A 10233-nucleotide genomic window follows, 5' to 3' on the forward strand; every position below is an offset into this window, starting at 1 on the left:
TACCGGAAACGGATCTTTTCTTAAATCTGCGTCTTGCCTGTTTGTTTCTTTGCGTGGAATTCCTGAAGATTGTTGAATCCTTTGTGGGAATTGTTTGCACGACGGGTGAGGAATTCCAAGCCAAACCACCCCGACACCCAACAACTCGGCCTTTAAAGCAGACCGAGTCGCAAGGAATTAGCGCATTTTGGGCGACAGCGACACCCTTTTAGTGGGTAAAAGATAAAAGTCTCAGATGTGAGTGAAGAAGAAGGAGGAGGAATATGATGAGGAGCTGAACTACAGTATGTGGCAAAAGTATTCAAGAATACTGAAGTATCGCGCTGAAAGTGGTAAGCCACCTCTTAATATTTCACTACACTTCTGTTCGGCTGTTGTATTTAGTTGTTGTAAACTTTTTTTACACAACAAAAGACGACAAGAAGTGACTGAAAAAGCACCACCCTTACTTCTGCACACTGCGACGCATGCTGTGGACACTGCGTACTTAGCTCCTGAGGGCGCGAATTTTGACAGTGTTGTGCTTTCCCAAATTCATTACTGTCGTTGCGCACTTACAGGAAATGACGAACGCAATATTTATCCACTTATTCTCTCCTTTAGCCAAGATGGCGACGATTGAGGGTGGTAAGTGTACATCGTTGCACACTCACCATTTGAGGTATTTTGAGTGTAACATCCGGGTACTGGCGTTGCACTGCCTTTTGCCTTAGAGTACTTAAGTGTGAAGCACTTATGCTCAAAATGTGTTGTTGTGCATGTGCAGTTTGAAACACTGCATTCTGAACCCACACTCTATTAACATATTTTTTCAATTTACTTTTATTTTTTTCTTATTTTTATGCATTTTTTTTGTTTGTTTTTGGTCAATTTTGGCCATACTATCGACATAAGGTGACGTTTCAGTGCAAAGAAACGGTTTTAGGCATTGTGCGCTGGGTCAGTCCTAAATAGCTCAAAGCTGAATAGTCAAGAACGAAAAAGTCAGATTTTGTCTTTGTGTGCGTAATTAATGGACAGCTATTGTGTACAATTATTATACAACTACAGTACATTAAAATAAATAAACTCTATGATATCACTTGCTCCCCGCGACCCTAGTGGGGATAAGCGGCATAGAATATGGATGGATGGATCTCACTTGTTTATTTTCATCAATTTCATTTGGTGCAGCATTCCTCTGAAAAAACTTGTTGCAATGTTTGACTTTTCACAGTCAGTCAAATGTCTTTTGTCCCATTTGGCCAGAGGAAAAGAAGCTTATCGTGTGCTGTAGATGGACGCAGTGATGATGCTTTGCTGCTGTTCCTCCTGTCTAGACTGAGCGATGGAGGGCGAGAAGGAGAGGCAGAGGCAGCAGGGCGAGGAGAAGGAGAGCAACGAAGCCGACGACGGCATGAGGAGCGACGATGATGCCGCTGACAACGACGACGAGGATTCGGAGGGCGCAGCGCTGGTTTGGCAGGAAGGCTACGGCGAGGACAACCTGGGACTTCCCATCATGCACTGGGAGGCGCTCAGCCTGCGCATCGCTGAGCTGGAGAAACAGGAGGAGGAGAAGAAAGAGAAGATGGCAAAGGTGAGTGCTGAGTACTCTAGTTTGCCATTTAGGCAGCAAACTACATCTTCTCGTTGCTGTCAAGTAATGGAATTGATGTTAGCTTGATCCTGATTCCTATCCATCTAATCTTGACCGTGTTTGACAGAGTCGGGCGTCTCTGGAGCGAGGCCGAGCGCCGGTCAGCTGGACAGGAGAACGAGGGAGGCGAAGAGAAAGCTGGGATGATGATGACGACGACGACAACGACGACGAAGCCTGCAACAGTCACATGACGGCCCTGAGCTCACGGTACCAACGCGCACGCTCATAGTGTTGTTATGAGACGGACGTTAGAGACATGTCGGTGTCCTACAGGCTGCAGACGCAGATGAACCTGCAGCTGTGCTTCATCAATGACAGCGAAAGTGAGGAAGAAGACGAGGAGAAGGAAGATGACGTCAGCAAGAAGGTAGGCAACGACGCAACACGGGTACTGAGGAACCCATTTAAGTTGACTGGCTGACTCACGTCGACATAACCAAAGGCAAAAATATTTTTTGCTTGCACATTTACAGTCTATCCTCGCTTATTCTTGGTTTGGCATTAGCTTTTCAGACCAAATAAGCCACTGTTTAAGAATATATACTGTGTATATACTGTATATACATATATATAACAGTGGTAATAATGCAATATTTCCTTTAATATGCTTTCCTTTAATAACTTTCACTCTGTAAAGTTGCGGAATTGATGTTTGTGACGTGTTTTTCCTCAAAGTCAACTCGTACTATCGTTTGCAGCATTTCTTGAAATGCTGGCTTTTCAATAGGGGTGTCAGCATTAATACTTGCAGCTTGTAGTTGAACAATGCCAGCTCACTGCTTTTCCATCCATACATTTTCTATGCCACATCCTCATTAAGGCCGCGGGGGTATGCTCGGGCCCATCCCAGCTGATTTCAGGTGAGAGGCGGGATACACCCTGGACTTGTCGCCGGCCAATCGCAGGGCACATATAGACAAACCATTCACGCACACATTCATACGTATGGACAATTTAGAGTCGCCAACCAACCTAATATGTCTTTGGAATGTGGGAGGAAACCGGAGTACCTGGAGAAAACCCACACACGCACGGGGAGAATATGGGGAGACAACCACACTCTGGTAACAGAGGTAGGTTGGATTGCAAGGTTTAAAGTGTGTGTAAAGCACTTAATTTGCAATTCCAATAAGAGCCTCACATTACACACTACTTGGCGATAGTGATGAAGTTGACAATACAACAACACAGAAAAAGGCAGATTTTTTTTTTTTTTTACCTTTTTTGGACAAAAGCGGTCAACGTGTATGTCCACACCGATTAATGTTGAGCGACTTCAACGTGTTCTACTGTATGTGCCTCCTTGTGGTGATGGTGTGCAGACTTCAAACTGTCGTCTTGTTTCTCCTACTGAATGTTGCCCCCTGCTGGAAAAGAGAGGAACCATTCCTGTTCATAAGAACCCTCAGCCTGCAGCCAAGCCGGAGAAAACCAAATCCAGAGGCTTCCGGAACACTTGGAGGAAGTTGCGAGACAGACTGAGAGCAGACCACAAGCCACTGGTGAGGAAAGATGTCCCACTCGGATACATGTCCTCTCCTTTGACGCCACTCGCCTTCTGTAAGCTCCTCCCTTTCCTTTTAGAAGCCAGCCACCAGCGATCCCATCGTCCAGCGGAGACACTTGGAGCGCAGTGATTTACAGAACTTCACCATGAAGGAGCTCAATGCTCTGTGTTCCTCCCTCAGGCAAACTATACAAGGTGTACATATACACACACACACACACAAAGCACCACGTCAACATCATTTCTGAGTGTTCTCTAATGTAAACTTTCCTCAGACTTAAGCACCGAGCTGGTGGGCCGCCTCCAGATCCGGGACCAGCTGAGAACGGAGCAGGACGCCATGTTGCTGGAGGTTCAGGACCTGACCTCCCTGGGAACACTGCTAAGCAGTCCCAGCTGAGGGTAACACCTTGACAACATTGTGAGTGTGCTGCTTTGGGCAAACATCTCGGTGGGAGCTGTGGTCCACCCCTTGTCACACATGGACCTTTTTTTTTTTTTTTTTTTTTTTTGCACACCTTTTTTTCAGTGACGATACAAAAACACCACTTGTGCTAATGACGACTTTTTTTGTCTTTTTCATGTTGGCACAGACACATCATCAGTTGGAACTAAGGGAATTCGTTACCAATCAAAAGTGATTGTATAGTAGTAGTTTTAAAATGTTTTTAAATATAAAAGGGAAGTCTTTTTAACATTTTTATAACATAGAACTAAGCTGAGCTCATGCCCTTGCATAGGGACTGTATGCAGTGGGTTCCTCCAGCTGCCTAGAGGGCGCCAACATTTGAACGTATTGCAAGCATTATATTCCGCTTTTTTCTGCTTTAAAGATGCCGATGTAACGCACGCATGTGCACTAGTTATGTTTGATATAAGCTAATGATAGCAATTTGGCAAAATTGAGCTACTAATGCTCATTAACATCATCACCGTTTATTGCTATCATTGAATGTATAGCCTGTCAACAACAACATGACTGCAAATTGTTGATGGCTTTTCTGAGACTGTTTTTGTGTGTGTGTGTGTGTGTGTGTGTGTGTACACACCACAGACATATACGTGAATACCAACAGCCATGAAATGTACGACAATTTTTCATTCATAATTGTGAACATTTTTGCTCTTATGTTCTTTTAAACTGCTGTTGGTGACATATGCTAGCCAATGGTAGTGGCCAGCTTATATTTAAAAAAAAAAAAAAAGTAATTTGAAGCAAGTTGCATACAGTCCCTTTTAAGATGAGTTTCATCCTCACAGGTGTTTTTTAAGGGCTATTCCCCTACATTAGCTTAACACGAACACAGCTAGTGTTGACTCACCTTCACGGCAAGAGTCCCATAAAAAATTCTTTTTGCACATCAGGTAATAGAAAAGTGACAACCACTTTGTTTCTGTTACGTGTTGAAGAAAACAAAGAAGTCTTTGGCTTTAACCTGTGTTATGTGAAGTCTTGTTATTGGTCCCTGAATGTCACTTCATGATAAATCTTGACATTTTCTTTGAACTGCACGATAGATACCTATTCTATCTATACATCAATTAATGAATTTTCCATGGCGCTTGTCCTCATTAGGGTCACTGGTGAGCTGGAGCCTATCCCAGCTGACTTGGGGCAAGAGGCGGGGTACAGCCTGGACTGGTCACCAGCCAATCGCAGGGCACATATAGACAAACAACCATTCACACTCGCATTCATACTTACAGTATGGACAATTTAGAGTCTCCAATTAACCTAACATGCATGATGTTTTTTGGGATGTGGAAGGAAATCAGAGTATGTGGAGAAAATCCACGCCAACACAGGGAGAATATGCAAACTCCACACAGAAAAAAAATACTGAAGCAAAAGACATGATAAATACAATTATGGGGTAATAAAATGGACAAATTCAAAATAATAGCAGTACATTAATATGTCTTATTAAATAAAGTGCAAATGGAAATACAGCCTTATATTCTTCCAATGAATTTAAAGCTTTCTTCAGCAGTTTTTATTTTTTGCACATCAGAGCTAGAAGTTACTCTTCAATATGTGGCAACTGAACAATAACAGTTACAATTAGGGACGTAAAACTCGAACGATTCCATTTGATTCTACGCTTAATGTTTGTTGATGTAGACATTACGTACATTATAAAATAAAGCTGCCAATTACATGAAAGTGGCATTCTTGCAGTATTTTCTAATGTGTAAAAGAACACATTTAAATATTCCAACATTGTTTTGAATGCTCAATGTCTTAATTGTGAGGCCAACATGCTATCCACAAGGCCACTGTGCAGCAAGTATACATGTTTTTATATAGTTTTTATACTTAAATCATTGACAAATTTGCTAGCTAAACAATTCCCTTTATCTGTTTTTGTGAATTGTGTATGCAGTGTTTGCATGTATGTGCATTCCTTTTGTGTGCCTTCCTGACTGCAAAACAAGCTAAGAGCTGAGCTCTCTGTCACACACACACACACACACACACACACACACACACACACAGGTGAAGAGGGGATGACACAGTGAGGGCCGGAGAGGGAGGGGCTGCGTCACCATAGCAACGCGCTGCAAAGAGAACCAGAAAAAGGTGAAAGCAGAAGTGGTCAAACTGTCAAGGTCGCTTCTTTCCAACTTGTGACTTCCCAGGATGTTTTTCAGCTCAATGACGTGAACCTGTAGATGATTTTCCTCGTTTCTCGTAATTATTCCGATGGGGAACATGTCAGGAGCGCAGCCATATGGAGGCCAAGTAACCGCCGCCAGAGGTAAGCGTCTTTGCAGAGATGCAGGTATTTATGAGCTCCATGCACACAAACACACCACCTCCAGCCGGGGTACTTCTTCTTTGGCCTCAATATTTTTTTTATTTACTATCCAACCAGTTTGTTCAAATGAGACAGGATTTTCTAATAGATAAAAATATACATTATTGCTCCGATTAACTAACTAGTAGTTTTTCTACAGAGTAACAAAAAGTTAGGGATATTTGGCTTTCTGAACGGCAAAATTCACAACAGGTGACCTTTTTTGAAAGGCATAGAGTTTGCCTTTCTCTGACTCTTCCTTCCAGTCTCTGTATCTCTAAGCTCAGTGGCCACTTCCATCTGAGAGCATCCTGTTTGAAGCCTTGCAGTAGCTAGGTACTGTTGATCAACTGTTAGGCGTCATCTCATGATGTCAAAATGTGAACAGCATGAGGGAGAGGACTGTTTAAATACCAATTCTAACTGAACCAGGAAATGCATTGGTGCATTTACTGACCGTTGTGAATTTTGCCATTCTGCTCCTTGCTGGAAAGCAGCAAGTTGTTCAAAAAGCACTGATACATTCAACAGTTGGACATGTGCAATTAAAAGTTTAGAGAAGGTCAAATTAGCTTCACCTAGAAAGTTTATAGTGCATTTTTGGTTCATCCTGACATTTTATCCGAAAGTCAAATATGGCTAACTTTTTGTGAGTAGCATATACAGTATAATTTCCATGCGCGGTCCAATCAAAACATGTACATTTTAAACACTCCTTGTTGGCACGTTTATCCTGAATGGTGTCTTTAATATTGTTGGACCAGCCAGGACACCTCTCATGTGTTAGTGCAGCTTGGGGCTTAAAGGAGGCTGTGGGGTGACAATTCTTTGTAACAGTGTGTTAATGTTACAGGTCATTTACACCTTATTTGTGTTGCACGCGTTAATGTGTCGTGCTATAGTTTACACATTAGCCCAATTCACTGATAGTCAAGTGCCGCTGTTGTCCCTGATGCTAACACAAGCAGTCAAGTGAGTGTTGTTGTGTTTAAAAACAGCATGACATTAAACACTGCCGTACATCCTGTAATAAAGAGTGAGCATCTATTTTGGAATTACTGATGTGTGAGGAGGATGAATGTACAGAGTGACACCCTGCAGGGATGTGTGGTTACTTATTGCTGAGTTAATGGGGTGAGAAGGGACTGAATCAGCAGCATCCCCTCGTACACAGGAAGGCAAACACGAATCTGCTGTGGACAACAGGAGGTGAAAGGCGCTGTGCAAAGATCCGAGTCAGCAGTCGAAAGGAGAGTCGGGGCGGTGCGGTGATGGGGAGTGCCATTTCCGACCTAAAACTATTCTATTGGAGTCATAAAAGCGTCCTTGAGTCAAAGTTGGTAATATTACTGCTATTAACCCTTGGGAGTCCAGTGTAGGATTTAGCAGTATTTTTGTCTTTAATTTTATATTTCACCTTTTTAAAAACAGTTCATCTTGCCTCACTTGGTTTCATTGTTTTGGTATAACCTCACTTGTGTGACTGTACAGTTGTTTTTTGGATTAACACATCGGGCCTAAAATAACACTTAAACCTAAACTCTGACTAGGAAAATTTTTTTTTGCTGCAGTGTTCGTGTTTATGTGGACATAGCCTTGTAATATTGGTGGACCGCCCAGGACACCTTTCAACTTGGGTTTTTTGCACACTAAATTATTTTTAACCACGGTGCTGTTGTATTTCAACAAAATGACACATCACACTTAAAGTGAAAGCCAAAAAACGGACAAATAAAATGTGACGCTGCTGTGGTATGCTGGTATAAACGACAACATTTCAGACAAAAGTCGTGCTTTTGATTTATTTGCACACAACTAGTGAGTTGTTCCTTTGTACTTGTAGGCAAACAAGCGCCTGTGGTCCACAGAGGATCATAAGGAATGCCCTCCAGTGACGACACAGAAAGAAGGCACGGTCCTCATAGCTGCCAAACGTCACTAAATCCTTCACCATGACACCCAGAGGCGGAGCTCCACCCCACAACCTCTTCAGCACCTTCTCTCCCGCCACCTCCGCGGCCTTGCCGGCGTTCTGCAGCATCGACGAGTCATACAAGTACATCTTCCTCCCTATCTGTTACTCCTTCACGTTCATCTTCAGCCTCTCACTCAACGCCGTGGTCCTGTATCGCTCCTTCCGCCGCACCAAGCGCTGGAACGCCTCGCTGATCTACATGGTCAACCTGGCCTCCACGGACTTCATGTACGGCCTGTCGTTGCCCTTCCTGGTGGCAAGCTACGTCATGCGGGACCGCTGGGTCTTTGGGGACTTCATGTGCCGCCTGGTCCGCTTCCTCTTCTACTTCAACCTCTACGGCTCCATCTTCTTCCTCACCTGCATCTCCGTGCACAGGTACCTGGGGATCTGCCACCCCATGAAGGTCATCCGCCTGGAGACCAAGAAAGCGGTGAAGTGCACGTGCATCCTGGTTTGGATTGTTGTCTTTGCGCTCACCTGTCCCATCTTCCGCTTTGCTCAGACCGGTCATGTGACCCGAGCGCCAGGACCACTGGGCCACAATGTGAGCACTGCTGATGACTTGTTAGCGCTCAGTGCTAACGGCAGCCATGTTGTCTTTGGGGAGTACCAGAACTGTTGGGACGACGCTATAGACAAGGAGTTCTCTGATTATGTCCCCTATGGCATCATTCTCCACTTGCTGGGCTTCTTTGTCCCGTTCTCCATCATCGCCTGGTGTTACTCCCACGTGGTCCTCACCATCTTCAAGACGCTGCACTCTCAGCCTTCTTCACGAAGAGGATATGCCAGTGTGGACAGGAGCACCTTCGGAAGACGAGGAAACAACAGAACACCCAGGTCGCCAGAAAGGGAGGAAGGTGTTTCCATTTTCCTGGGCACTAACTCGCCGTACGCCAGCCGCAGACGAAAATCCATCAGAACCATCATCACCATCACCCTCCTTTTTGCTCTGTGCTTCTTCCCCTTCCACGTGACCAAGACCATATTCCTGCTCTTGAAGGTGACAAAGGGAGTTCCATGCCACACCATGACCATGGTGTCCATGTGCTACAAGATCACCAGGCCTTTGGCGTCCTTCAACGCCTGGCTCAACGCCCTCCTCTACTTCCTCACCAAAGACAAGGGTGGACCACACTGCTGCCCCACCGTCAACGCCGCAACACAACATGGGAGACCTCTGCTGCCCCTGAGGATGATGGGAAAGGGGGAGGATGTGGAGGAGGGGCCTGTAGTCATTCCACAACAGCTTGTCATACACGAACAAAGCAAAAGTCATATATTTGGTTGAGTGATTTCATACAATGACATCTGAAAAATGTGCTTTTTATTTCTTCTAATGTCTCAGGGTCAAGGATTCCCAACCAGGGGTACGTGTACCCCGAGTGGGACGGGAGCAAATTGCAGGGGTTAAGTGGAAAAATTTTATTTCGAAGATCCATACATCATTTTTCTATGCCACTTCTTGCCACTATGCTGGAGCCTATCCCAGCTGACTTCGGGCGAGAGGCGGGGTACACCCTGGACTGGGTGTCAGCCAATTGCATTGGCACATATAGACAAACAATCATTCACGCTCACATTCATACCTATGGACAATTTAGAGTCACCAACTAACATAACATGCATGTTTTTGGAAGGTCGGGGGAGAACATGCAAACATGCCTGAGATTCGAACCCTGCTCTTCCAGATCTCCTGACTGTGTGGCCAATATGCTAACCACTAGGCCACCGTGCGGCTAATTTCCAGAATGTTACGTCAATATCCTCAGTCGTTTCATATTAAGCCAGATAATAAAATGGAACGTCTGCGCAGCAACTGGTTTCCACAGGGAGACAATAACCTGTGGCACAGCTGCGGCAAAATCATAACAATTGTAACATTCTAGCACAACAGTTTTGGAGAATTATCAACATAGGGGGGTTCAGGCTCTAGGGGGTACAAAAGACAGGAAAGGTTGGGAAAGACTGCCTTAGGTCACCTTGTTTGTCTTTGAAATCATCATTTTGCACTCTTCTTATGATCTTTCACTGTGGTACAAAAACGTCATGTATGATGCAAAAATAACACTGACCTCTTAAGTGATGACACGCATGAATCAATTTTGACCTCACTGAAATAAATACTTTGTGGTTGAGAGACTGAACAATGGGCAAAAAAAATGTGCCTTCTTAGAGTTGGTATTTTTACTTTTGTTTGGTTTTATTTAACTTTGCAGCGTTTCTGACACATTAGGGGAGTTTGCTAACTTACAAGGAAAAATCAGCAGTTTCTTTGAGCTTCTTGTTCTTCGGGGGTGTCCAAACT

General features: G+C 44.2%; 2 protein-coding genes across 4 annotated transcripts; both read left to right on the forward strand.

Annotated features, from left to right (window-relative positions):
* Positions 1-33: 33 nt before the first annotated feature.
* On the forward strand, positions 34-4584 carry si:dkey-6n21.12 (schwannomin-interacting protein 1). 3 transcript variants are annotated; one of them, XM_054753147.1, is made up of 7 exons: positions 34-332; positions 1249-1579; positions 1707-1849; positions 1916-2009; positions 3019-3144; positions 3227-3344; positions 3425-4584. In XM_054753147.1, exons 2-7 carry the CDS (start codon positions 1328-1330, stop codon positions 3547-3549), a joined length of 858 nt encoding a protein of 285 aa, XP_054609122.1. In that variant the 5' UTR covers positions 34-332; positions 1249-1327; the 3' UTR covers positions 3550-4584. The 3 variants fall into 3 exon arrangements, with proteins under 3 accessions (XP_054609122.1, XP_054609121.1, XP_054609123.1); XM_054753146.1 differs by having other exon boundaries at positions 1320-1579; XM_054753148.1 differs by having other exon boundaries at positions 1320-1579; positions 3230-3344.
* Positions 4585-5735: 1151 nt separating this feature from the next.
* Positions 5736-9216, forward strand: si:dkey-6n21.13 (P2Y purinoceptor 3). The gene is made up of 2 exons (XM_054800654.1): positions 5736-5908; positions 7791-9216. The coding sequence occupies exon 2, from the start codon at positions 7900-7902 to the stop codon at positions 9214-9216; it is 1317 nt and encodes a 438-aa protein (XP_054656629.1). The 5' UTR covers positions 5736-5908; positions 7791-7899.
* The last annotated feature ends 1017 nt before the right edge of the window (positions 9217-10233 follow it).

The sequence above is a fragment of the Dunckerocampus dactyliophorus genome, chromosome 15, assembly GCF_027744805.1.
Source record: "Dunckerocampus dactyliophorus isolate RoL2022-P2 chromosome 15, RoL_Ddac_1.1, whole genome shotgun sequence".
Classification (NCBI taxonomy): Eukaryota; Metazoa; Chordata; class Actinopteri; order Syngnathiformes; family Syngnathidae; genus Dunckerocampus; species Dunckerocampus dactyliophorus.

Excerpts from the sequence above, each read along its gene's own strand:
- si:dkey-6n21.12 (XM_054753147.1), top strand. The coding sequence starts at position 1,328 with ATGGAGGGCGAGAAGGAGAGGCAGAGGCAGCAGGGCGAGGAGAAGGAG. Across the intron at positions 1,850-1,915 it reads ATGACGGCCCTGAGCTCACG|GCTGCAGACGCAGATGAACC; the intron begins GTACCAACGCGC and ends GGTGTCCTACAG. Across the intron at positions 3,345-3,424 it reads CCTCAGGCAAACTATACAAG|ACTTAAGCACCGAGCTGGTG; the intron begins GTGTACATATAC and ends AACTTTCCTCAG.
- si:dkey-6n21.13 (XM_054800654.1), top strand. The coding sequence starts at position 7,900 with ATGACACCCAGAGGCGGAGCTCCACCCCACAACCTCTTCAGCACCTTC.